This window comes from Larus michahellis, chromosome 7 (assembly GCF_964199755.1).
Source record: "Larus michahellis chromosome 7, bLarMic1.1, whole genome shotgun sequence".
Classification (NCBI taxonomy): domain Eukaryota; kingdom Metazoa; phylum Chordata; class Aves; order Charadriiformes; family Laridae; genus Larus; species Larus michahellis.
This window is the reverse complement of record NC_133902.1, coordinates 20,823,120-20,851,056: the sequence shown is the minus strand read 5'-3', so window position 1 is coordinate 20,851,056 and position 27,937 is coordinate 20,823,120. Positions and strand designations below refer to the sequence as shown.

The following is a 27,937-nucleotide window of genomic DNA, read 5'->3' as shown; positions in this document are numbered from 1 at the left end:
AAGGCTCCTCTGTACCAGCCTTCTCTTCTTGTAAAATGAGTCCTCTTTCCTCATCCCAAACACCCGAAACTTTCTTGTTAAGAAGATTTTCACATTTCCTTTTTTTTTGCTTTCAAATTCAGAGGCCTACAAATAACATTTCAAATAAATACAACTGTTTACAGTATATTCATAGATCAACAGTGTTACAGATAAGCAAACTTCCAATGTTTATTCCTTGTCTAGAAGGCATTTCAAAAGCAAAGCAAAGTCACTGGCAGCAGGCAGCATATGGTGAAACACCCAAAATTCAGCTCAGCAAGAACGTTCAAAAATACTGTATTTAAAATTGAAAAGAGCTGCTTTAAGGCCTCTTAGAAAAAACCTGCAGAAGAGATGGCAGCTACACGAGCAAGATTGATCTGCCTACAACACAACTGACAAAACCTGGTTTCCTACAGCTTTGTGCTGTTTGCCCTGTAATCCCTAGCTCCTCTCGGACAAGCCTTCTTAATAATTGCTGGACAAAAATAAAGCGGTGCTCTGGCAGACAGGCGCTGCTGCGGCACTGAGCTGTGCTGCCAGGAGCGAGAGCTGCCGCCGAGCTGAGCGCGCAGGAGCTGACTTTGGCCACCTTCTCCGAGCCTCGCCTGGCGAGAGGCACCCACCTGGGTATACCTTACCCGCCTCTCCCAACTTTTACAAAACTTACAGGATCATAGTAATTCCTAAGAACAGAAAGAACAGCTCAATAGCATAATCTGCATTTTCTCACAGAATAGTTTGCAGCAATGACCGCAAAAGAGATATTGATCCCACTGGGTATGTTCTGGTTAGGAGTATGAAAGAAAAAGGAATGAAGTCCATATTTAACGCACCTGGGACTAGCCTTAAGGGAAAAAAAATATCTCACTAGGCAGCTTTTCAGTTTGAAAGCAGCCCACTTACTCATGAAGAGTATTTAAGCATTTTAGTGTTTTATTCTATTAATAGACTGGGAAAAAAAAAAACCCAAACAGGATTATGTGGGGAGTCTCAGCTTTCAGCAGCACTCACTGCGCAGGCAGTACTACGTAGATAAAACTGTGAATGCTGGTGTTTTGCATTCCCCAGAAGATATAAGCACAAATTCCTCCTCTTTGAAAAAAAAACCAAAACAACAAAACACACATACACCTAAAAAGGATCTCTCTTTGAACAGTAAGAGAACTGAATTTAAGACAGACCACCCAAACAGTTTTAATCATGAAAAACATCAAAAAGGACATACTTCAAGTGGAACTCATTGGTATTCATTTACGATAAAACCCATGACTCATTAAAATCTCTGAACAGGGTTGTTTTTCTCCTTGTTCCTAACTGCTTCTGAACAGAGAACTATATATTATTTCCAAGTTTACTACCATCGACTAACTCCTGTTCAGTCTACAATGTCATATATTTGTAATGCACCACCTGAAGTCATTTTTAGCATATGCTAAACTTAAACACTTTTTGTAGTACAGGTGCCTCTATAAGTTGGTTGTACATATGTCTCTAATATCGATATCTGTAATACTTTTAGATCCATTTTAAGGTCCATATCAACATTTCAGTTATCTTTTTGAATTTCACTCTTTGAAGAGAGGGCCATAAAACCTGGTCTTAAACAAGAACCATTCAGCTCTTTGACATTAAGTAAGATGACTGGAATTTAAACGCCCCAAAACATTTGCAGGATTTCACAATGCGGACCAATAAGGAAGGAGAGTCCTAAGGCACACAGACTAGCTTTCTCAGTTGGTACACCTACTAGTGTTATAACCATGCTTTATGCAGTTTAATATTTCCTTTTTATTAAATTAAGCACAAAAAGGAAACACCTATGCTTTGACAAAAAGCAGACTTTGGATTTATATTTTTTTAAATAGGTTACTTTGCTTCCCATTGCTGAGGAGTATCAAGTACCTCTGTCACTGCTACATTTTATTTTGGGAAGTGCATCAGCATTTTGCAACCAGGGAACTGATGCACAGAGTGGATTAAAAGACTTGCTCAAGACCACACAGGAAATATCAAGGAAGGCTGAGGGACGCACCTGGATGCAAGCTGCTCTCCAGAGCTTTACTATCTACTTTATCTAAAGCATTCAATTTTACGAGTAAGTGGTCTGGGAAGCCAACTTGGTCTGGGTCACTCAAAGGCAAAGGAATCTGTGGCAATCTGTTCAGCTTGATTATCAGAGGGAAGGTTTAAGCCGGGAATTATAAAAAAAAAATAAAAAAAAATATATATAAAAAAATCACACATGAAAACGCAGGCTAAAGTTTTTCCACTCAGCTACTGACCTAAATATTGAAAACAAAGTAAAAAGAACAGGGCAGCACAAATACCTCCCGCCCGCTCCGGCGGGGCTGAGTGAGCCCCCCGCGCCCGCAGACCCCCCGGGCAAGGCGGGGCCCGGCCAGCCTGGCAGCACCGCGGCCAGAAGCCACGCCCGGGCCGGCGGAAAGCGGCGGGGAAGGACGGGAGAACCCGCAGGGGAGGGACACGGGGCGGGGCGCGGCCCGGCGGCTCCCCCCGCCCCGCGCGCCCGGGCCACCCCCGCCTCAGCCCCGCGGGCCCCGCCCCGCGCCCGGACCGTTAGGCCCCCCCCGCCCTGCCCCGCCCCCACCCGCGTCTCCTCCTCGCGCATGCGAACCAGCGCTCGGCGGCGCCACAGCCGCTCCCGCCGCGGGAACCAACTGCCGCCCGGCCCCGGTTCCCCCCCCTCGCCGCCGCCGCCTCCTCCGCCTCACCGCGGAGCCGGAACCGGCCCCGCCGCCCGCCTCCGGTGACCCCGCGAAGCCCCGCGCTTGCCTCCGCCCGCCGGCTTCTCTACAGCGGCGCTGCCGCCTCCAGCCCGCGCGGCGCGGCGCCCGGCGCGGCTCCCTCTGCCGCTGTTGAAGAGTCCGCGCCCAGCTAAAGCGCAGCGCGGAGGGGCGGGGCCGGCCCGCGCAGGGGGGGCGGAGCATGGCCAATCCGCCGCGCCCGGGGGCGGGGCTCGGCGCGAGGGCAGCCCCCGCCATTGGCCGGGCGCCTGAGGCGGGGACGGCCCTCCTGCCGCCAGCGCGCGCCTCCGCGGGGCGCGGCGCGGCCGGGGCCCTGAGGGGAAAGAGGCGGGAGGGGGACGGACACCACAGTGCCGCGCCCTGGGGAGTGAAGATAGAACCCCCTGCCTGTATAAATAATTTATATATTAAAAAAAAAATATATTTTTAAGCATTTTTATTGGGAATAACAACTTGGAAATACCTGAAAATACTCACCAGTATCATGACCTTCCCCTCCCTGAAACTCCCCCTCAGAGCCCTGAGGTGAACACAGGGGCAGAGGCAGCGCGCCGGCTCTCCCTCGGGCTTTGAAGTAACACGGAGAACCACTAAATTGCATAGAAATGCTTTATTGTGTTTGTCTGAACAAAGTGATTAAAATAAGGCATTCAGGGTTACATGTAAACATAGCGGCCAGTGGTAGGCTCCCCCCCAGCCCAGCGAGCAGAGGCACAGTAGCGGCGGCAAGTTCTACCTGGACACAGTGATACTTGTCAAGGAGAAATACAAATTCGAAGGTATATTAACATTTAACTTCTGTTTATTTGTAAAGAACGTGGCTTCCCTAGAGAAGATACTTGTTTCTGAAAAGCGAGGGGTGGATTCAACATAGTGGCATCAAGTCTGAAAGACTGAGCTACCCATAACGTTCCAGACGCAAAACTGCCTTTCGCTAACAGAACTTTTGGCACCCAGAAAATTACTCTGTGTCATCCAAAAATATTTAAATTGAAAGTTCATTAAATATTAGATATCCTCCCTATGCACACACTGTTGTTACTTTTAAGTGTCACTTCCTTGAAAGAATATGATACACCACATTCATTTTACTTACATTCTGATGTCTGATTTTATGCCATATATTAATACAAAAGGATTCTGGGAGACTCTCCAAAGGAGTAAGCATCTGCCCTACTTGTCACTGACAATGTCTCTAGCAATAAGTTCTTTCATTATTTCATTGGTACCACCATAGATTGGCTGAACACGGGCATCCACAAAAGCTCTGAGGAGAAAAAAGAATAATAAAACAAGGCAAGATTAAAAAACAACTCCTCAGAATGGACACATAATCAAAAGAAAAAGATATCAACTTTTATCTTTGAAGATCCCTTGATATTCCCATTTTTGAAGAGGTTCACATTTTCAAAGAGGTTTCAACTACCAAAAATATTTCATCTTTCCAAGGTACTGGGCCAAACTAGGGATTTGGTTAGTATCTCTTCCCTGTTTTTTTTGTTTACATTGTAAAGTCTCCACTATCCCCCCTTATTAAACCAGAATAAAATTAAGCTCTATAAAACCAGATTCCTACCTTTTCCCCTTCTCCTCCCCCCGTTTTTGTTCCCCCTTTCCTCACACCCCTGAGCACCAACTCGGCTCTGGACACCGAAGCCCCCACTCGCCCACCATGCACATCCTGCACCGCAGCACAGCCTGCGTGAACCGCAAGACCCAGGTGCCTCCTTGTTGTGAAAAAAAAAAAAAAAACCAACAACTTCTGCAGAGCCAAACTGATAGTTATCACAGTAATCTGCTCTAATGCTCTAATGGTGATCCTGTCAAGAGGACTGGTAACGGTGCTGTCAGCTCTTTCTTTGAGGTGGGACTCAAACACCTTGGCAGGTAAAGAAAGCGCTGACTGGTTTCACATCAGCTGGCTACAGCCTTCTACCGACACCAGCTACATGTGGGCCAGCAGCCGAAAAGCCACATCCAGCCAAACCATTTCCATCCTCACGCTGGAACCAGCACCAGTACACGCACAGCTGGTGATGGCACACAGGACGATGACAGCGTGCTTTTTCCATCTTAATTCTGCTTCGTTATACAGAGAGCAGCCCAGGAGCAATGCGGCATTCTCTGGAAACACGCATGTTGCTGAACCATGGGGATAATAAAACCCTGTACGGACAACTACCGCAGGCACAGATAAGCAGCGGTTCTAGGACACCCTGAACTGGGCTTGCTGGCCTTCCTATTTAGTAAGATAGGGTGCAGCACACTCACAAATTACAGCCATTAAAACATGCAGGAAAGTTATTTTAAAGCAACATTTCACACTGTTATTGTATTTAGAATTTAAAAAAAAAATCTAAGCCTACTCAGTTAAAAAAATTAATTTATCTGCTTATGACAACTGCACAGCAGTCGTGTTCTTGCTATTTCTACTACCAGATTACCCTTTTTTTTTTTTTAATAAAAACAGCACCAAAACCTCCATTTAGTATGGCATGTACACAAAAGGAAATACATCTTCAGAGATAATACACAAGAAAATACATAAAAACTCCATAAACTTCAAAGTAGGCAAAAAATTGGGAATGGCAAATTCCTCTTTCTACATAAAAATCTCTTCGCTCTTCCATTTAAAAAGGTGTAAAAAAGCTGAACGTAGCCAGTCATGCTCTTGATTAGGCAATTTGTTATCTTGTGGTATTACACAAGATTTAGGCTGACCAACATGTTTTCTTTCCTTCATACGTATGCATTTAATTTCAGATTACACGTTCAAACTAGCTCCCCTCATTTTTATTCTTATATTGCTTCTTTGTATTTTCAGTTAACATTTTCTTCTAGAAAAGCAACTTCTATTTCATGAAATAACAGACAGTAACTGCTCCACAGCTTATGAGTTATTCGGAGAATCAAAACAAAGCCTTCCTGCAGACCTCTGTACAGTAGATTGCCTTTCAATAAACATGATGAGAAAAGGAACAGTAAATCAGAACTAACACAAAATAACTGACAAGCAGACGTAAAGGAAATGCCTCATTTTACTTTGGTGGAAATCTTTCACCGTTCAAGTCTGAAATGTTACACTTACTTTGCAATTGGATACTCCCACATGTATCCCCATCCTCCGTGCAGTTGCACACACTGAGTGGCTATGCTGTTTTGGAGATCAGAAGACCTTAAACGGCCAAAAAGAAATCTGTTTTCAGAAAGATGTTATGCTGTGCAACATTACTAGAGATACAGATAAGTTAGCAAGACAAAAATATAACCAAACCTTTTACTCTCTCTAACTGATCTTAAATGCCGGCCCTTAAAATACTTTATATTCTGAGGGACTTTTTTCTTCTTACATGGTCGGTAAGAAATAAATACCGTTCAATTTAATGTATTAAATCTTTGTTCTCCTTATGGAAGAGCTCTCAGAGAAGGAAGCTTGTCTGTTTTGAAAGCTTTCTTCACCTTTCTTACAGGCCAAGAGATTTCTTTTGTAAAGCAGGCTGATATAGACTCTTTTCTTACCAAATCCCTCAGCCTTGTCAAAAACTAACAGCACCACAGGCTTCCCACCCCCCCCACTAGCAACACACCAGGATGCTCTTTGAGTTTAGCCATCACCTGGGGATAATTCATTTTCCTTAATAGATTTTATAGTTCTCAACGCTAAAAAAATACTGTAATTCTTAAGCAGAATTGCTCACTGGAAAACATGGATTTAACTGCCAAATAAGATTTTAACTGCACTAGAAGCTCAAGCTAAAGTTAAAAGACATGGAAAAAAACCCACTTTCTAAGCACCCAACTTTCAGAGTGGTACCAGAAGGAAAGAAAGTGATGATTCAAGTCAATTGCTTCTCATGGAGGAATGTAAGAGTCCTTTTCCCCAAACCACGCCTCTCCATTTCTCCAGACAATCCCCTCATCCAATTAAATCCGTATAGTTTGCTATACCAACTTTAAGTCTGCAGTGGCAAGTTACTGCAACTGTCTTCCCTAAATATATTTTCAAATTGATTTAGGTATATAATACAACCTGTCACCACAAAAATAAAATCTACAGACCTTTCATCAGATATTAGGAGAGAGATGCACAAACTGTTTTAAAATCCTTCAAAGCTCTAACTCAAATCATCGACTATACAGAAGTTTGAAGCAAAATTAACTGGAGATAGTCTCCTGAAACACTAAGGAATAAAGCAATTCTACATTGAAGCTTTTTCTAGACCATGCAAGATAAGTTTTATGGAAGGGAGTCACTGGGACTCCACTAGGGAAAGGGGGAATCCACAACAAATTGTGGTGCTAAACTGTGGGAGGGTGGGGGAGTTTCAAATGCCTCGCTTTGGGAAATGTGTTGAGGAAGTCAGTCTGAGCCGGCACTAGTTGTTTCCTCCTCCTCAGAATTGAATGCCTCTGCTCATGTACCTGGTACTTCTACATAATCAGTGCCAGGAACAGCACTCAATCAAAACCCTTCCTTTCATTGTAAATATTTTCTCTGGATTCCCTTAGTGTTCTCCGCTCATTTCCTCTACGCTTATTTTTAAAAGGCTAGAATCTGTAAACCTGTGCATCTTGCATAAAATTATTTGTTCATGTCTGATGTGTTTTTTTTTCCTCCCATCTTTGCAAGCAAAGCAAAACTATACAAATTCATGTGCCACTATCTTAGAGGCTTCTACTCATCCAGCATTCTCTGGTTAAGCCTAAGTTAACAGATAACACCACCGAGTACGGGGAGAGGAGGAGGAGTTCTGGCCAATAAAGGAAAGCACCATTTAGTCTCAGTTACAGCAACAGCTGTAGCCAACTATTCCCTCCCAAAACCAGAGAGCTTCAAAAACTGGCTGGGTCAAACAGCTATCGCTAAGTAACATTAACTAAAAAGTATCATACAGGCTTCAAATAAACCTGCACTTTTAAAAAACCAAACATCCCCCCTTTAAAAAAAACAAAACCAAACATCCTGCCCAAAAAAACCCCACCCAACTACAATTTGCTACAGTAATTGTAAATATTTACCTAAATACCATTGAATTACTCACTTTTACTTGAAGCTAAAGCTGAGTCTTGATCTTGTTACTAATGGAAGCCTGTTTTTAAAAGTACACTATTATTTTGAAATTGATCTGTTTAACCAGCACTGGTTTTTAACCTAACTAAGATTTCTGCTGACTACATGATTAAAGTTAAACCTAGTGGTCTCTACTAGAAGCTGGCAATGTTATTATTAATCAGGCAGTAATTTTATCTTTTCATTGCATCTGAACAGTTCTGTGTTTTTATCATTAGACTCCTGTCGAGATCATGCAAGTAACACTTCCAAATGACTTTAACCGCATACCAATACTTTGCCATAGAAGCTGTGGAGGAGTCCAGACGTTTATCTGCATGCAGCTGCAAACAGTTGTCCATAAAAGCTCGGCCCACGCAAATCTGTGTTTTCATTTCTGCCAACTTGTGCTGTACAGTCTTATTTTGGAAGTGGACAGAGGAGGCAGAGGAAAGAAAGAAGTAGTACAGTTTTTAAGTGATATTTGAAGTAGAAAATGGAGCATTTTCTGAAAGGATTTCTGTTAGAAATCACTATTTCAAAATACTTTGGCTCTTTACACCAGAAGACAGCTTACTTTCCATACAATTATGTCTTTACCAATCTTATTAGAGGAAATTACTGCCCTTTACTTCTCAAGGTCAACTCAAAACATGACCTTAAGTGAAAAACCTCAAGAGCCTAAAAACAAATTCCTAGAGAGCAGAGGCATTGGGTGCTCTGCCACTCTCAGCTCCCTCTTGTGGGGGAACATCCTTTGACATCGTAGAGCCACTTACTTCCCCAATAAATATCATTTTATCATCTGTTGAATGCTTTTTCTACGCATTCAGTTCTTCAGAGTTTAATTCACATGCAAAGAGACACAAAGGAAAATTTTAGGCTGTCAGAAAATTTTTCAACACTGAGGTCTGCCGCGTTGGAATTCCAAGTTTCTAGATAGAAGAGGTGAAACCCATTGCTACAGTTATGTAAAACCAGACCAGGCAAGTGGTCAACCATCTTCTTGTAATTCTGGTAGGGAGCTGTTAAAACACCACCCAGTAACAAAAGCTTTTTCTAATCTCACAGTCCTAAAATGGAATATAAAAAAATAAATCTTCTTGCTTCCCTTGACAATAAATATAACGGGCCAGTCTACTATTACAAAGAAAAGATTTAATTTCAAACACTGGACTGTGGCATGACTAAATTAATTAAGCAAGGGAGAGCTCTTCAGAAAGGATTTTTGATTATATGCACATTCTAGCCATCAGCAACAAAAAGGAAACTGAAAAGGTATGCAAGAATGGATTATTTTGGCAAAAATAATACACTTTATGAAGTTTATGAAGTAAATTCTATCTGTAATTACAGATTTGTCACTGTTAGCTTTAAAAACAGATAAAGATCATAATTTCCTGAAAGATACCTAGCATTCCAGCCTCTAAAGGGCCCAATTCTGCTGCTATTAACAACTAAAGATTTGATTTTGACAAAGGAAGTCTCAAGATTTAGAAATGGATTTTTTAATTATCTCAAAAGTATATTAAAAAAAAAAAAAAGAGGCAGCCAACATCCTCTAACGCATGAGTCATTTCTATCCTATAAACCAAACATGCAGGAGCTTGGTCTGCTTCAGCCCCAACAACTAATGTGGTTTTCACAAAAACTGTAACAACGCAATACTGCGGAAACCAACATCTGTTTTATGACTGCAACTAAAGAGCGCAGGCATAAATGTCTCAAAATACAATTAACTACCACTGTCAGGAGTGAGATATGCTCAGAGAATGACCCAACAGTTTTATCTGCATTCACTTAAACAGCTGGCTAGCTGCTAGCTGAGGAATCTCATTACAATGTCCATAAAGCTGAACACAAGCACCTCCACGGGCATTCAGGCAGCAAGGTCACTGCCTGGGAACCCCCACCAGCATCAGCCTCAAAGTTCATTTGTCTGCAATGCATAATGTGCAGAGGAACGCAGCACCTGCACATGTCCCAAGCTCTTCTGCAGTCTGCAGGATTCCAGGCAGATACAGAAATACGTGCAGGTGTAACAGACCCTGTGATTAGGGCCCTCCGACAGTAAAACACAAGCCTAAGGGCAACCAGGTAATTTTTCTTCATCAGCAGCAAAACGCCAGTATAGTTTCTGCTTGCATATTTCACTTCCAAAAACAGCACTGCTGGGAAGTAACAGAATTGTAAAGTACATACATAAAGACTTTTGTCATGTTGGGGTTTATTATTTTTGTTTTTCAAAAATGAACGATGGGTATGGAGGCAAACAGCCACAGTCCAACAGTGAAACCTGTGCAAACAGTCCTTTGAAAACAGCCCAGTGATTTTCATTTGCTCACTATTTCACATGCACAGATGTAAAGCAAATGCACACTGGAATACATACACAGGTCTCCCAGTTCAAACTCACCTGCAAGTGTGCAATTGTCTTCCCAAAAGCTTTTCTTTGCTTCACATAATTCCTTGTTTCTTCAAACATGAATTCACAACTGGCAAGAGCCATATCAGCAATGAGCAGTCTTTCCTTTTGAAACACAAATTACAGAATCCAGTTGAATTAGTCCTACATTTCTCCATATCAGATGCACAATTGGGACACAGATGTTCAGTGTTGTTCACTAAGGGAGGGGGGCAGAAGTCCCACTAAGTATCAAACCAGACACACTGCATTACTGAAATTAATGAGTGGGACAAACACCTTGCTGCCTGAAGCTCACTTGTAAGTCTTTGATGGGGTAATGTTCTATCACAATGACACAAAAAATAGCTACAAATGAACCACACAACTCTTACTGACCAAAACATTCACATCAACTTCTGTTTCAATTACTGGTCTTCACCGCTCAGTTTGAACAACAACTGTATTTAAAAATTTCAACAGGACACTTCTAGAAAAAAACAAAACCTACTACAAAACCCTGGCTGTTTTTTCCTTCCTCGTGACATGTTGAAAAAGAGAAACTAAGTACAGAAATACTTCTAGCACCACTGAAATCATCTGATGCATCATGTTGAACCTTTTCAGGAGTGCATCTATTTCTTTAAAGCAGTAAAAGATTTCCTTTGATGAGGTTTCGTATTCATTCACAGTATAAAATTAAATAAACATGATTCCTTCCAGATGAGGCAAATACAAAGTCATAGTTTTGACACAGCACAGTCACATTTTAAAAAACCTCTTTGTTTCTTTGTCCTCCCCAATAATTCCCAAACTTCGTAAACTAGCTCACAAACTGTTATTTCCACTAGCAGGGTATTTTGTTATATGGACAGAGTTCCTTATATCTTTAGTATGTTTCTATCGGTAGAAGAGCTAGAACAGCAGTGCTTGCTCGTTTCTTTAAATAGAATGCCAAATGCATCGGAGCCCTCCAAGCTATATTTAATTCACTAAGCAAAGTGGTTTCATGGTAGAAGTATACAAGAAAACCGTGATATTTTCTTTTAAATACACTACCCTCAGGTTCCTCAATAGCTGGGCTGCTGACGAAGGGATCTGTCTTTGAGCTGGTGGGATATCAGCATTTTTACCAATGCCCAAAGAACAGCACTTTTAGCACTAGGTACTGTGTTCTTCAGTTAAAAAGCAGCAGTATCAACACAATGTTGCCTACAGACATCCCAGTTCTGAGCCCAAGGTGGCTCCCCATGAAACGTAATCTTCAAGACCAAGACAGATCTTGCCATGACAAAAATTGTCTCTGTATTCTTCCTACAAACCCTCACGTTCCTCTTACCTGAGGGAGCTCTGCCATCAGATAATAGAACCCTTTGTTCTCTTTTCCAAGCAAGGCACTGGCTGGCAACCGCACATCTTCGAAAAACAGCTCTGCTGTGTCCTAAAAGGATTTTAAATGCAACAGTTCATAGCCTGACATTCTCGTCTCTTCACCCCACTTTTTTTGCCCCATTTTTTTCATGCTACTGTACACTTTAACTTGAAATCAGAGAATCATTTAGGTTGCAAGGTCTTCCAGAGGTCATCCAGTTCATCTCCTACTCAAAGTAGCTCCAGCCAAGCAAGCAGCTGAGGGCCTCGTCCAATTGTGCTTTCCAAGGCTCTAAAGCTGAAGGCTCCACAAACTCTCTGGGACCTTCTTCCAGTATCTGATTACTTTTGTGGTGAATTTTTTTTTTCTTAACACCTACTTAGGATTTTCCTTAATGTAACTGGTGTCCCTTGCCACTCTCCCTTTCACTGCGCTCCTTTAAGAAGAATCTGGCTCCATTTCTACAGCCAACCATTAGGTAGCTAAAGACATGGATAAGATCCTGTTCTTCCAGGCTCCTTCAGAGTGAATGAAACGAGCTTCCTCAGCTTCTCCCTGGACATCACAGGCTTCAAACTTCCATAGGCACACTCAGCATACATACTTTGCATGTATATCATTTGTGCTCTAAAGCCTAAGACCTAGAATAGCACCACAGTTCCATTTTTTATTTATTTAGCTAATGGCAGGCATTAAGTGGTTTTAGACTTCTTCCAAGTCTATTACATGTTAGGGGTTGTATGAACTCACTTGAGCTTTCAGGCCAATTTTGTTCAGCTTGCGTCCTTTGATGAAACCTTTTGTTCCATTTTCCACCAGAAAAAGGCTGATTCCATGAGCAGGAGATCGGGCCTCCCGGTTTGTAACCGCAACCACGATCACCACATCACTCATCCAACCATTAGTGATGAATACCTGTAACAAAACCAACAAGCTGGGTGGATAGATGTTAGAAAAGACCTTCAAGCAGCATAAAGAAAACTTGCACTGATGTTTTCACAGGTGAACTGAAAGGTAAGGTTTAAGTGTCCAGAAGAATTTTAAGCTTTAAGCTGTCTGAATTAAGTGTTTTGGAACAAGGTCTATTAAAGTAGGAATTAGTTTGAGAAGTATTGTGTGGGTCAGAAGTGTGAAGTTCAAGAACGCACAGATCAATTTCTTTTGTCTGTCCCATCATAAAGAAGGAATTTGGTCTCAAATGAACACAGAGGTTCTCTTTCCTAGAAATTAAATTAGCAAGGTATAACATGCAAAACTACGAACTGCTTCTTGTCGTAACTGCTTACTATAATCCTGTAGAACGACTCATGAACCTGCCAAAGTGACCCATCTTAACTCCAGCAAAAGAAACAAGCTATCTGTCCTGCTTGGCTTCAGCTGCGCAGCATAATCAAGTATCCTTTTGAACACCTCTACATGCATGTTTGCTTGCACACATTCTCACATTCCCTGCTTGCACAAGTTCTGCTAAGGTCAGAAGTCTCTCTCAGTACCATGTTATCAGCACGAGTACAAAGGAATGGGGGGAGAAAGAAGATAAAGACTTCTCATAGCTTTAAAAAAAAAAAAACAAACCACACACCACCCTGTTGAACCCACACTTCCATATGAGCGCTATTTCTGCCTTCTTGCTTTTTTACAATGGCAATGAAAGAAGAGGTTAACACTGTCAGCTTTGCAACAGCTTGACAACACACACAGAGCATCTGATGCAGCTGGGTTTTATACTGCTAACATGATGACCAGCAGGCTCATGAATACAGATTCCACGGCTTGCATTGTGGTCACACAAGGTTTTACTCGGGCCATTACAGTAGTAGTATATATATTTTGTTGTTCAACCTCAGCACTAAAAAACCAGCCCTGGTCCAGTTCATACTATGCAGGACTTCTTTCTTCTCCCCGCCCCCCCCCCCCCCTTTTCTTCCCAGCTTAAGGGAAAATAGGCCTTTTGATAAGGTTATTTTAAAGATATAAAAAGAACCTATTCAAGCCCATCCATAAATTGACAGCAACAGAAATGAGATAGTAACTGGGGAAAAAAACCCACAACATAACCCACAAAAAAACAAAAGTGAAAGGACTGGGGGAGATACTAATGCTGATGTACATCCTTCACTGCCCAAATGCATTCAGTTCCCAAAGCCTATGAGTGGTATACACGTCTTGTTCACTTACCTTACTCCCATTAAGAATCCAATCACTTCCATCTTTTTTCGCGTATGTTCGTATTCCCTGCAAGTCACTAAAATGAAATACAAAAGGTCCTTCAAGAAACCATTTCAGAAGCTGCAATTTGTATCTTTAATTCTACCCAGTAAAATGAAGTGGATTTTACACCACCCAGATATGGGCTCAGTGAAAACACATAGGAGGATAGTGAAATACGGTGAAATAGCTTAGAGCATAACATAGAAACCACAAGCACGTTGTGGGAAGGGATGATAAACCTATGCAACTGTACAAGAACACAAGGTCCCATTTTAACATATCTGCTTGTAGAAAGTGGTGAAATACAAGCACTGACACCAATGGGTCAGCATCCCCTTACGCCAATATGCCTTGGATGACAAACGCCAGACAAAACGACATCCTCTAAGCAGGCTCACCCCTGATCAGGAGGCTCTGTAAAAAGCCACTGGCAACATCTACCATTTGTAGAATTATGACACCAACAGGTTTTGCTCTTCACCTGTCTCTCTCTGTTTGGGAAACCGGACAGATCAGCTGTGTCTACTCCAAACACGCACTGTCTGCCCTTCAATAATGATGGGCAAGGAGGGACATTCCTCTGTTGGAAAGGACTCAGGGCAAAGAAAATAAGGTGTTCTGTTTCACAAGAGCTAATAATAATGCCAAGCCCTCTTTACCAAAGCATGTAATTTTCTCCTTACTACATTTCATATTAAAAGTATGTTCATACCACAAGCAAGTTTGTAACTATAAACTCAGACTATAAAAGCAAATAGAAAGTGTATTTGCCCACAGTGAGACAATACAGAAATGGATTCTGAGCGAATATCCATAAATGACAAAGCTGTAATAAAGTAATCTATATGTAACAGGTTTTTTGAGTTCCTACCTAATCTAGGATATTGTCTCGTCACTAAAACGACTATATATCCAGAAGGCTCAGAATTTTTTTCACTGACAAGTCAATAGAGAACACATAATGTTAAGACCATCGTTTCAGTATTTAGCTTACCTGCCAGCCCCGGGTTCTGTCATGGCAATAGCTCCAATACACTTGCCTGCAACCATTTCAGGGATAAAGCGTTTAATCTGTTCTTCAGAGCCATAGTTTGCAATGTAGGGCATGACTATATCTGAATGAAGGCTGAATCCTGGGCCCGTACAGTTAACATACATCCTTGAGGAGTGGGAAAAAAAAAGGTGTTCATAGAAGTACTACAGAGATCTAAATATTGAACTTTACACCGTTACAACATAGACCCAACAATGAAGAAAGCCCCACCACACAGAAGTCTCCCACAATCTGAGCTTGTGGCACTTGTACTGTTATTTACAGAATGTACTTTCATGGCCAAATGGGTATGTAGCGTATCGGCCTAACGAAAATGCTTCCCCCAGCCACAGAGTCCTAACAGTGGAGCACTATGACATTTGTTCCTTAAACAACCATCCATAATACTTAAGAGGGATTTACATGCATCTAAACTATGCTTTCCATGAAGAAGATAACACCATTTTCTGTAAGCAAACATATTCCATAATGAGGACATCTTATGGAAAAAAAATCTCTTGATAATATCACTGAAATTGTTCCTGAAGCGTCTAGTACTTACTGCTCCTCCCAGACCACGGCTGAAGAGAGAATATCCGCTCCGATGCCTCCATGTTTTTCAGCAATAGCAACACCCAGCAAACCCTGCTGTCCAGCCTTTTGCCAGAGCTCCCTGCTCACCTGGCCGTCCTTCTCCCATCTGCAAAATGAACACAAGAACAGAGTCATGCATTAAAACCCCCATGTGCTACTGTTTATTTGTCATGGCTGCTGCTTTGCTAGAACATCCCACCCATTCCAGGCTCTACTTCACCCATCACCAAAGCTTCTCCTCGCAATAATCCACAATTGCATTCACTGGTGCCACAGCTGTCTCTCCACATCAGCCCAGCCTATTAATATACTCTGCCTGAAGCCTCCTTGTTTACTTAAAAGGTGTGAGAACAGAATGGTTCAAAGGTCGCTGAAGTGAACCAAGAACACAAGTCCAACTTGTTCCAGGCTCTCTAGGAAATCATTGTGTCAGCAAGCTACCGAACAGGATCCTCAGTAACCTCCAGCAGAGCCAGTGCCTGTTCACAAACCTGCACTAGAAGTCATTCCAACAAGAGATGAGGGAAAATATCTGGTTTTGTGGACAGATTATGACTGTACGGTGGAAAAGCATACTACTTTGAGGTTATGGTTTGAGGATGAAAAAATAGTTGGCAACGAGCCTGATGTAAGCTGTTTCCATTGCCTCCTGCTGCTCATTTCTGCCCCAGAGCCACAACACCCCACCCACTCAATTGTGCCATCTCAACTGTTTGTGGATGCACACTGTGAGCTACACCAGAGAACTCATCTAGCAGCAGGATTTCAGAATAAGCCCTTCGCCACCCCCCAGTGTTTTTGTAGGAATGCTTTTCAACTAAAGTAAAAATTGCTTAAGACACTACTGCAGCTTAACGCTTTCTGTTCAAAAACATATTCTGAGTTCACTTATTTTCTTTCCCAACTATAACATGATTGGAATCAGCTAAAATAAGGGCAAAAAACACCCTCCAGCTCTAGTCCAATGGAAGTACGACACTTCTACTCTGTGCGGAAGACCACACATACTCCCACAGAAGCAAAAAAGACAAAAATTTAAACAAAGATATTTTGTGCAATTTTCTTGGCAATACGTAATCCAGCTTACCATCCCATGTGTAATGTATTTACAAAATCTACTGCAATGTAACCTAGACACACTGTCAATGCTATTTTGGATGACAGCAGTTCCATAGTGTGGGAACTGAACTGTCTCCCTAACTCTACGCCCAAGACATCAGCGTCAAGAGTTAATACCTATAAGCAGGGATACTTTCACTGCAATTCTGTAAACTCCATTTGTCTGCTTATAGGCCTAAGACAAGGATGCCAGATTGCCTACACTGGAGCTCAAAAAATGCAGCAAATTTTAATTACGTGTGATTTTTCTTCACGTATGATTTTCATAGGCAGGTTTGTTTTAATACAGTAAATTTGAAATAGAAAGCTTGTAAATGAAAGCAAGTATCCTGTTTATCCTGTCATATCAAGCATAACACTCCAAAAAGCATTTTGGTGGAAAAATGCATATTGTTTGGCAAACTAGAATGTTTAAGAGGTATCTTACTCGGCGTGAAAAGGCAGCACTTCTTCCTGAAAGAACTTCCTGGCACTCTCCCTGAAGATATCATGATCTGATGAGAAGATCCTCCGAGTGCCTATATCAACCAAACTCTTAGCAGAGGATGGTTCTGGGCGCTTTGTGCCATGCTGTTCAGTTTGCAGAGGACTAAAAAAGACAAGTGAAAGCATCTGTGAGGACACAGAGACCCATCATTTACATAACCCTTTTAAAAAAAAGGAAAACACCTGTGATGTTAAACATAGTTCACATCCCAAGGCTACCACACTGTTAGCTCCAACGGATATCTACAATAAATATAAAGAATGTAACGCACACTGTACTTCACTGGGCTGTGAAAGGAGGTAAGACAAGATCGGTTTGTCCTTAATGCTTCAAATAAATTAAAAACAATAATAATACACACATAGGTCAAAGGATAAAGTTCTGTTCATTACAGTTGATAAAACTCATCACTGCTTTTCCCCCTGCCGCACCGCCTCCAAAATGCAATTCAGCTCAATTTAAACTGAGGGGGTAACTTTTTGAACAAGTAAACTTTTTTGTGTGTTTTTTTCATTGTGTACGTGCCCCCAAAAGTCTCAAGATCACAAATCCATGACAGTGAAGGTTCACGCACTCAAAATAAAAGCAAATACAACATGGATTTGCACGCACTGAGTGCTGTACTATACTCTGCATTATCACATATATCTGCATAGTTCTAACCTTGAAAACAATACTTTCTAATTCCTTCGAACTTCCAGTATTTTTGTTGTACAGGAAGGCTAATCCTCCCAAAACTCTGGTAAAAAGATACATAAAAATAAAATGCTTCTTTAACAAAAAAAAAAAAATCTGAAACAGTGGTAGATGTCAGCAGTTGAAACCACACAAGTAAAGTATAATTACAAAATAACAGGGAAGGGTTTGCTTCAGTGCTGAAAACAAAAATTCACTTCTTACATTTGTGCACTAGGTTCTTTGACTTGCTTTTATTTTATTGCCACAAAACATGTGAAATTATAAATAAAGAGCCGAGCTATGCTAAACGGAAAAGGCATTTGCTGTTCCTTCTCAGTCTATTTTGCTCATCTCTCCTCAGTTTCCCAGCACAGCACCGTAATTGTGCTTAGTCCCACAGAGCTGAGCCTGCAGTTATTTACTCCATGACTGTGACATAACTCATACTCTTCCTGGTGCAAAGGATTAAATGCCTGAAACACATTAAGATCTGAAACACAGACTCTGTTTAGTGATATTTGGAAGAAACAGGCTACTGCAACTTGCTTGTTTGGCATTTTGTACCCTCAAACACAGCCCTCCCGCGCTAGGCACACAGTGACTCCCCCAGAACCTCCACCTTATTTTTAACGCTGTTTACGATGACGGCGAGCTCTGCTGAAGACCACCCTTCTGTCTCACTGCGGCTCACAACCCCATGGCGCACAGGGCCCCAGGGGTGACCAGGGTGCTCAGGCAAGGACGCGCCCGGCCCCGTCACCTGCCGCCACCGCGGGACTCGGCGTCCCCCGAGCGCCGGCGGCAACTGGGGCAAAGGTCGAGCCCGTCACGACGACGCGCGGGGGTTCTCGGGCCTGGCGGACACCGGGGACTCGGCGGCATCCCGGGCCCAGGGGGAGCTCCCGGACCTGCCGGGCCCAGGCCACTCACCCAGACCCCAGCAGCCTCCTGCGATGGGGGCACAGGCGCACAGGTATAGACCCACGCCTATATACACATACACGCCTGTGCCTATCACCTTCCCGATACACACACACAGAGCACGCATCCATACCCCTCCAGATATATATATATGTGGTGGATGTTCGCACCTATGTATATTTGTGTATATCTATGTGTGCATATAGCACACACAGCCCATGAGAACGCACACCCCCAGCCCCACGCAGGCAAACACACACAGACACCTCAACGCGCCCAGGCGCGGGGGCGCCCGCCCGCCCTCACGGCGCGCCGCGGCGGGGCCCCGAGACGCAGCCGCCCGGCACCCCCAGCCCCGGCGATGCCCACCATCTAACGAACGCTAACCTGGCCTGGGCAGAGAAGGGCCGGGGGCCGGCGGCCCGCAGCAAGCCTCGCAGGCGGAGCAGCCGCGCCGCCATCTTGCGCCGCGGCGGGACAGGGCGGGCGGGGCGGCAGCGGCCTTCAAAGCCGCGGCGGGCGGGGGCGGTGCGGTCATCGCGCCGTCACGGGGCCGCGCTGAGAGGCATGTGGGCTGGACGTGTTATTATTATTATTTTTGTAGTGATTGTTTTTTTTCCGGGTCGCTTAGCGGGCGGCTTCTCGGGTCCGTCGGCGTTGCGCCTCTCCTCGCCCCGTGTGTCGAGGCGGGGGTTTCGGCTGGCCGGAGCCTCTCTCGCGCAGCCCTGCAGTCGGCCCTGCTCCCGCCTCCCTGCGGTTACAAATCCCCTCTAATACATCTGGGCTTACAACAGGATTATGATGAAATATCTGTGTTACTATTGTTTTTCTAATGTAGCTTTGAAATCACATTACAGAGGGGAGGGGGGACGCGGGCGGCCGCCGGAACGGAGGGATGGTGCGCCCAGGGGTGGTTGGGGCCCTGGCGCGGGGCGTCACCGCTCCCGCCTCGGCCGCCGCTCCGTCCGCCCCCCTCAGGGCCGGAGCTGTCACCCCTCCCCGGCTCGGCAGGCCGGCTTTTGGGGGGCCTGGCGCCCCTAGACCTGGCGAGGGACCCGGGGCGGGGGACACACACACGGGTACCCGAGCTTCCTTCCCCTCAGGGGCCGTTTTCGCGGCATCGGGAGAAAACTACCATCCCACGGCCTCCCGGTGTCGGTGGCGGTTAATTTGCAGAAGAAACTGCACACCAAAGTCTTTTAGCACTCTTTTTTTTTTTTTTTTTGAGGGCTGCTTCCCTAAATAAGGATTTTTATGATTATTATGGAAAGCAGGGGCTTTCCAAACCATGGAGAGAGCATTCCTTGCAGGAAGAGAGAGCCACTGGAGGTGGGGGAAAGGATGCAGCTGTAACAGTCTGCTCGTAGCCCACCCTCCCTTCGGCTCCTGTGGCCGCCATCCCACATGGGCCACAGCCCTGATGGGTAGTACTCTCCTGACTCAGCCATTTGGAAAAGTTTTGAGCTGTAAATGGGCATCTTTCACTGAGAAGGGCGCTCCTATCTACTTCCTTTACCAACAAAACCCTGAGATACAAGCTTGGCTAGAAAATGGATGTTACCAGTTGTCACTGTGATGGGGACTGGGTTAAAACAATATGCAATCCCCATGGATGGGATTTTCCTCGCTCCTCACGTGGTGTTGGGGAACCTTCAGGCATTACCTTCCGGAGGCATGAGATGGCACAAAAATTGTAAGCAAACAGTGAGTTTTGAGCCTTGATGTTTGTTGAGAAATAATTAAAAAAAACCAAACCTGAAAAGCAGATTGCAATGGCGCAAAACGCAAAGCAGATCGGCCCAGAAGATATTTTTTCAAAATCTTGTAATTTTAAAACTAATACTTTACTGGGAGGTGAATTTTACATAGTTTGTTGAGAGAATTCCCGTCGTTTGGGTGTTTCTGTATATTGATCCATAGTCTAAACCTGTCGTAATGTTTTGTGACAGATAAAAAAAATTATCTTTCTTTTGATCAGTCCCATTTTCAGCTATAGTGTTCCTACACCATAAGCCAGAAGATGGCACTACAGGAATAGTTTATTCCTATAGATGGGCCTGCCTGAAAGGAGTCTTGTCTCTCAAGGAGTGAATGTGTTTTCAGTGTGACACACTGGCAATTGCAGAGAGCAGTCTGGCTGCTTGTAGTTACAGCCGGAAGCACCTGCGTTACAAAACCAGTTGCAGCCTGGAAAGTTGTACTAATTTTTCATTTGGGAGTCTGATCTCATATCGGAGCAGGCAGGTGGGAAGCACACAGGGGCAGTTGAGAGGAAAGAAGTAAGACAGAGTTTGGTAGGAATTACTGAGTCTGGGTGCCCAGAGGTAAGATTTGGGCATGCTTACGGGGTCCCTTCAGGTAGAGCCTCCTAGGGGGTGCCCTCCTCGGGCTGGCATAGGCTCCTGGGTGAGCTCAGCACCTTGGTCTCGTGTCTGTTAGCAGGCAGGAGGCTGAGAGGGACATTTGCATTCCCAGGGATGCCCTGGTCACCCAGTTTACAGTCTTTGTGTCTTTGTTGCAGCAAGAAGATCTGGCAGGACATCTCCCATCACCCACGCACAGGGTAAAGTGATAAGGGAGCTGAGAGGTGGTAGATCCTGCCCTAAGCCACAGAAAAGCAAACTTTGTCCAGGCTTCAAGTATCAGTTCCTGGGATCAGGAAATGCCTCAAACAGACAGCAGCAAACAGATTGACATTTTTCATAACAAACAGGTTTTTGGGAAAGAAGGGTGGTTGTAAAAAATCGGATATTAAAATCAATGATATTTTTGTTGCACATGCTTGTGTGCTTGCAAAAAACAGAGTAGAAATAAATACTGCAGCAGGGCAGAGAGTGCAAATGTGTTGTTGGCCTCCTCCTAGATGCTGATTCTAGTTTGGGATTGTGCTTTTCTTACAGCAGCCTAATGGGACTTTACAGAGACACAGCATAGCCAGGGTGAAGTGACAGCGGTGCACCCCTTCCTAGCACAGTCTGGACCCTGCACCTCCATTCCTCCTGTGGGCATAGTCATAGCATGAGTCTCTAATTCTGATTTTCCCCCTCTTCATGGTGATGCTTTCTCTTTGTTACAGTCATCTCCCATACCAGTAAATGGCCTGTCCATCCTTCCTGACCTCTGTTACAGATGGCTCAGGAGAGGGATATGGTTTGCCCCATGTTATTGGGTGTAAATTTTCCCAAATTAGTAGCTCTCCTCCTCTCGTATTGTGTGGTTAGTGGTGGACTCTTTCATTTGAGACTCCAAACTGCTAGAGATCTCTGTGTTACACTGGTAAACACTGTATCCCCCAGTCATACCCAGCACTAACAATATCCACCCCTCTCATATTAGAACTGTTGCCAGCATGATGTAAAGACACCAAGTCAGTGGGCATGCATTTTTTTCTGTCAAATAAGTCACCTACGTCTTTCCATGTGTGTTCCTGAGCTGGGGCATTATTAGTCTTATTATGTCTCCAGCAGCATCTGTTGCTGTGGAAGAATGTTCTCCAGGGCTAGGTGTGTTGGATTTCGTTTTGATAACAGACAGCTTAGTGTGGAAAACTACCAGTTGATGCAGCCCTTGGATGCAAATTTCCTAATTTTCCCCAGAGCTTTTCCTGTGCCATTGGCATGTACTTGGCTCTTAAGTAATTTTTGATATCCAAGGTACAAATCTGCAGTGGAAGAACTGCTTATAGGTATGTTCATCTTGGCTGATCTGTCATTCAAAAGAGATCCTCTGACAGCTGGTAAACACCATGTATAAGCCCTGAAGGTGATTTCTGCCAGATGGCTGTCTATGTATTTGGATAATAGAGACTCCTGTTAAAAGAGTTATGGTTATGTGTATTCCTCTGTCTTGCTACATGTGATGATGATGCCGTCTGTAAAGCCAAGCTGCAGAATCTGACCAGAAGTTTTGAAAACAGAGCAAGGGACGGCACTGACCCCTCTCACAAAGCACTTTATCCCCTTTTAAGACTTTCAGTCTGTATTGCAGAGTGTGTCCAACTATTCATGTCTGATATGAATAGCTGAGAGGTTTGTTTTCTGAGTAGGTTATTTAAAGCTTATGTGCTGTCTTCTTTCTAGAATAACCCAGTTGCCAATGTAACACGTCTGCCCATCAGGGGACCTGCACGTTCTTCATCCAACTTTTTTATGTTGGCATTATAGTGCAGGGCAAGCTGGAATAAGACACAGAGCTCTCAGCTTACTTCTCCCTTGATATGTGACTCTCCTTAGTGTGCCTTTGCGTGGGGTCACACAGTGTTAGTCATGTGGGTGCAAGACGATGTGACAGAGAGACAGGCTGCAGCTGATGTCCGTGCCTTCAAGTGGGCCTCCTTAGGGCACAGGCCTCTGGTGACCAGCTCTCATTCCTGGTGAAGCACCACAATTGTGCTTTCGCTCTCTGACCACATGTGGCATATAGGCACACCACTACCAGGAGAGCCAGCTCCTTCAGCGTGTGCCTTGGAGCACCAGAGAGATGCCACAGCCCTCCAGGACCTGCATATGAGGTCCAGCAATAGCTGAGTATCAGCAAGCAAAGGGATGTGGGAGTCAAATGTATGAGTCTCATGAGCTGAGAATGTGGCTTAGCGGGCCTGAAGATGATGGTGGCAGGTGATCTCTCACCATGGGACAAGATTTTGTTTTCCCAGGTCTTTTAACGTGAAACTTCAACTGCCAATCTAGGATGCTGGCCTGAAGTCTGTGCTGGCACATCTTTGATAGTTGGATAGCTGTCAGCCATTTTCAGCACGATTTGGAGCAGGACTGTATGAGTTGCTCAGTAAATTATTTCAAACTCATTTTTACCAAAACTCAAGAGCAGCTGTTTCAGGGAGCACTCCCAATAAAGATGGAAGTTACAGACTGAAGTCCTGGTTTCCTCTATAGGGAGAATTTGTTAAGTCTGGTACCAAAGAAGGAAACTTCAGCTACTCAGGTGTTCATCAGTCTGTGTTCACTTTAGCATGTGGCACAAGATAAAAGTTCTCAAAGATGGCTATGAAGAATTCAAAATTTCGGCAAAGTTTGTCTCTTGATCAGAGCTGTTGTCCTACGTAAATCAGATGCAGACCATTAAAAATATGCTTAATTTTCAAGTAACATAGATCAGAGCAGCAGGTTGTGAATATAAAAGGCAGATAAAGGCATTCGCTGAACAAATTGTAGGGCTGTACTCTGAGTTTGTGTAGATACTGGCCTGTCTTCCTTGCATGGCTTGTTTCACAACCTTAGCAAACTTGCCAAGAAGGTAGATAAGTCCCGCTCTTCTGAAAATGTGTTCTTGCAATGTGTGGCATGGCCTATGTGGGTTCAACTAATTGCTGTTTTTTATTCCCTCAGTGGTGTGCAAGAGATACAGTGATAACATCAGCCCTTGTTGAGAAGATCAGATATGTTCCTTAATGACTAAGCAACAGATCAGAGGAAACCTTGTAAGTTAAACAAATGTAGAGGTGTTTTATTTGTTGTCTTCTAAAAACAAACTTAGCTTTTCCGATATACAGGAATGTTACAGATGAGAAACTCTGAATTGAAACCACTTTTTAAACTAATGAGGCAGTTAATAAGTACTGTCATTTGCATGGAGGAGAACAATCTGAAAAATGGTAGTGTTCAGTATAGCATGGAGTAAAAAATGGATCAGTTTTTGTCTCACAAAGAGCCAAAGAAAATGCCTTGCTGAGAAAACAGTCTGGAGAGCTGATATTTGGAAAGATAAAAGAGAAAACTTATTTTGTTTTTGTGTCTCTGAATTGATAGAGCTGAGGAGTGGAATAGCCTAAGGAGTGTGCATAAAATGCCCATCCCCAGTTTCCCCTGGTGTACATGGCATGTTAACACACACAATGGTTGTGTTGTTTCTTGAAGAATACCCAGTTTAGGATATGCACGTCTTCTGCAACAAGAGCATAGGAAACCATCATGGTATGAGGGTTGGGACTAGCAGATCTGTGTGAAGGACCCAGGTGATGTTATATAGTGATGTCAGGCACCTCAGTAGTAGGAAATAATTGCTATAACACATATATTGCTATTGTGTTAAAGTGTTGGAGATGTCTCCAAATAGATGTCAAATCTTCAGAGCCTTGGTCTGCTGCTGTGATGTGTCAGTGAGTATACACAGTGTTAGGGTCAATTAGTGCACTTTCTGTTCCTTCTTGCTCTAGGGAAGAGTGATGCGGCTGTTGTTGTGCTTCCTTGGTTTCTTAGTCTGTAGGTGGGAGGGATAAATGACCAGTGTTTAGCAGCTCCTAGGAGTGAGAAAAGAAGGCTACCCAGAGAGCGTTGTGAGGAGTCATGTCTGAACAACCCTTGCCCAAAGGAGCTTGGGGCAGTGGGTGGAGCGTGCTGTGTACAACACTCAGGTGCTGTAAGACCAGTAACTCACTCCTGACGCATCAGGCACGCCTGACTGCTGTGCTTTGTTGTCCTGGATAAATGACCCGTTCTGTTCATCTGATCTCTGTTTCTTCACTGAACTGCACCAACCACTGGCTGGAGACCGTTCTTCTAAAATAAATTAAAATCTAGGCCAAGACTAGGAAGAACATTGATGAAGTGCAGAAAACAGTTGTTCCTTTTAAGAGTGCAGTGTCAATGGTTTTGACACTCAACTAACTCCTGCATGTAGAGGAAAGCACCTGTAATGTGAGTGGGGCTATGGGGATGGGAGCCTGTGCCCGATGGTCTCTTTGGTGGTGTTGATACTGTGGACGGCTGTGCAAGCCCATGTGGGTCTGGGATATCTCCAATGCAAAGCACCGTGAGTAGCACAAAGCCTGTGTCTTTTGCTAGCTGAGGATCCAGACCCTCAAGCATTGCTAGACGGGGGGCACTGCTCCCTTTGCAGATCCCCGCTGTGAAACCCATCCTGCTCAGTGCATACAAATCCCCCTCTTTGGAGGGCCTTCTTGGCTATCCCTGGCCTGGCAGAAACAGCTGTGGAGATGTCTATGCTCATATATGTGGTGGTGGCTTGCTCTTAATGAGTACAGCCTGTGCCAAGAGCAGAATTACGTTCTTGGGTTCAGTGACTACCTCTCCTCAATCATTCTGACATTTCCACCTTGGTTTTGTAGGGTGCCTGCTCCACGGTGCTGGTCGCTGTGTCTCGTGTTGCATACCAAAGATCAGCTTGACCTTTCTCTGGGGATTTAGCCGTGCTCCCAAGGAGTTAAATGGTCAATTGCATTGAGTAATGGAAAGTATGTTCATTAACAATGTTCTATTTAAAATACAAAGCAAATGTAATGATGGCAAGAGGTGTCGGATGACAGGGACCGAGAATTACTTTTTCCATTTAGAGCCTGAGCAGATGCAGGGTCTCCTTCCCCAGCTGCCGGGGCCTTCCGTCTCTCTCTGCGGGTAAAGAAGGAGCTCGGTCATGGTACATCATGTGCTATATGGGAACGCAGTGTTACTTCTTGTATGGAATATTTCTTTCCTTAGGCGAGCAAAAAATAAAAGAGGGAGCAGCCTTTTTTGAGGCGCATTCCCCAGGATCAAAGCTCTGAGGGCTCCTTGTGTTACTAGTATGGAGGCAGTAGGTTGAAACAAGTTCAACCTTTAAGTGGTTTTGAGGCAAAGTAGGAGGTTTCCCTGCTCTCCTGCAGATGAGGCACCAGAGCTGGTTAGGTATTTCCAAACTGTGCTTTTGCTTTAGGTATCTTTTGGATAGGATTTATTGATGACATTAAGCTAACTGTAAAAGGGGTTTTGGTGTGTTTCTCAAAAAAAATGTCATTAAATTTCCAAAACATCTTGTTTCTACATTTTCAATAAAAAAAAAAACAAAAAACTTGCTTTATGTTGAAGCTGTCACTGGGGCTAGCTGAAAGAGGCTAGTATGTAAGGAGTTTGCCATTCTTTATAAATGGCTGAATTATTTAAGATCACCCCAAAATGTTTTTGTCTTATGAGAACATGAATATTTTTTTCAGGTATTTGTCTCTGTCCAAATTTGGGGTGGAGATTTTTTTTAAATTACTAAAACCTTTGGATGGCATAAAAATCCATTCCCTGTGCAGCTCTATGAAATACTTTAAGACTCAGTCTCAGTTTAATGGGAAAGGAGTATTCTCTTTGTTTTCATCTATTTTGTCTTTAAGAATAATTTCTGCTTTAATTTTTGGGGAGTAAGAGTAGTGTTACCTTGATTCCCAAGGTAACAATTAGAGTTCTGAGAAATACTCTTAGGCTGGTTATGTCTCATAATCTGGCATTTTGTTTTAAACAAAAATATGAATGGGAGTTTTTAAAAACGTGTGGCTTAAAAATCTGTCTAATCCTGCACTGATGAGAAGTCGCTCCATTTTTTTAGTCATCTGGGCTTGGGCCCCAGATATTTTAGAAATTAATAAAACTTGCAATTTCAGAAAGGAAAATATGATAGAAATTTCAGCCTTTCCTTTAGGGCTGCGTGCAACCTTGGACTAGGCTGGTTCTGTGACTATCTGTCAATGCAGTGGGAAAGGGCAGTGTACAAAGGAGGCTGACAGCATATACGGTGAAGTGTTGTTTTGTTTGTTGTTTGTTTGCTTGTTCCCAGCAACTGAGATCTGCAGTTTCTTGGGAAGAGGAACCACATGGAGTGTGTGCATATAGGCAGTATGTTGAAGAACAGTAGGATGTCTAACAGTCCCTTGAGAAATGCCCTCCAGGCTGAGTCCCTATGAATAACTTGCTTTAATGTATCATCTCACATATTTTTTTCTTGCCCTTTTAGGATAAGGTTAAATAACAAATACTTTTTTTTTTCTCCCCCCCCTCTTTCTTCTGTCATGGGTTTTTCCCATTGTGCATGTAGCAACTGCAGCTACCTGCTGGCGTAAGTCTCTGGGCAGGTATAATTCAGAGACTCGTTTGGCCCTGTCTACCAGCATGTTGTGGATTTAAATGGGAGATTTTTTTGGTAAGCCTCAGAAAAGAGGCAGCTGCTGTTGCAACGGCTGCGGTTTATTCTGGTGCCAGCTGCCCCCGCTGCGCCCTGCTGCACCTGTTGGCACTTGAATTATGGTCATTTCGAGCATAGTAACTTAATAAGGCAAAGTCGGATTTTAATAGAACAAGCTGACACTCAGATGGGGATTAAGGCAGTTTCATGAACACTTAAGGAAAAGAGAGAGGAGCTACAGTTAAGGGCAGGGATGTGCAGGTAACAATACTCCCCTGAGCGATGGCTATTCCCACTGTCACTGCAGAAGAGGTGACTGGACTCCTGTTGCCATGGCCCAGGCAATTATGGCACCGTGCCGCTTCCCAGATACAGACCCTT

The 27,937-nt window shown here is 43.7% G+C and overlaps 2 protein-coding genes across 11 annotated transcripts in view; both read right to left on the bottom strand.

The window, feature by feature from the left end:
- The window catches only part of KANSL1L (KAT8 regulatory NSL complex subunit 1 like), a 65,668-nt gene extending 62,729 nt beyond the window's left edge, over positions 1 to 2,939 (bottom strand). For all 10 annotated transcript variants that reach the window (XM_074595132.1, XM_074595123.1, XM_074595122.1 and 7 more), the window contains exon 1: positions 2,818 to 2,939. The gene's annotated coding sequence lies outside the window, so the exon portion shown is untranslated. The remainder of the gene's footprint in view (positions 1 to 2,817) is intronic.
- A 445-nt stretch (positions 2,940 to 3,384) lies between these two features.
- On the bottom strand, positions 3,385 to 19,341 carry ACADL (acyl-CoA dehydrogenase long chain). Its single transcript, XM_074593714.1, has 11 exons — positions 19,046 to 19,341; positions 17,000 to 17,161; positions 15,422 to 15,559; positions 14,821 to 14,985; positions 13,794 to 13,860; positions 12,366 to 12,530; positions 11,583 to 11,684; positions 10,256 to 10,369; positions 8,131 to 8,258; positions 5,878 to 5,964; positions 3,385 to 4,056 (listed from the first exon to the last, which is right to left on the bottom strand). The coding sequence occupies exons 1-11, from the start codon at positions 19,117 to 19,119 to the stop codon at positions 3,963 to 3,965; spliced, it is 1,296 nt and encodes a 431-aa protein (XP_074449815.1). The 5' UTR covers positions 19,120 to 19,341; the 3' UTR covers positions 3,385 to 3,962.
- Between the last annotated feature and the right edge of the window lie 8,596 nt (positions 19,342 to 27,937).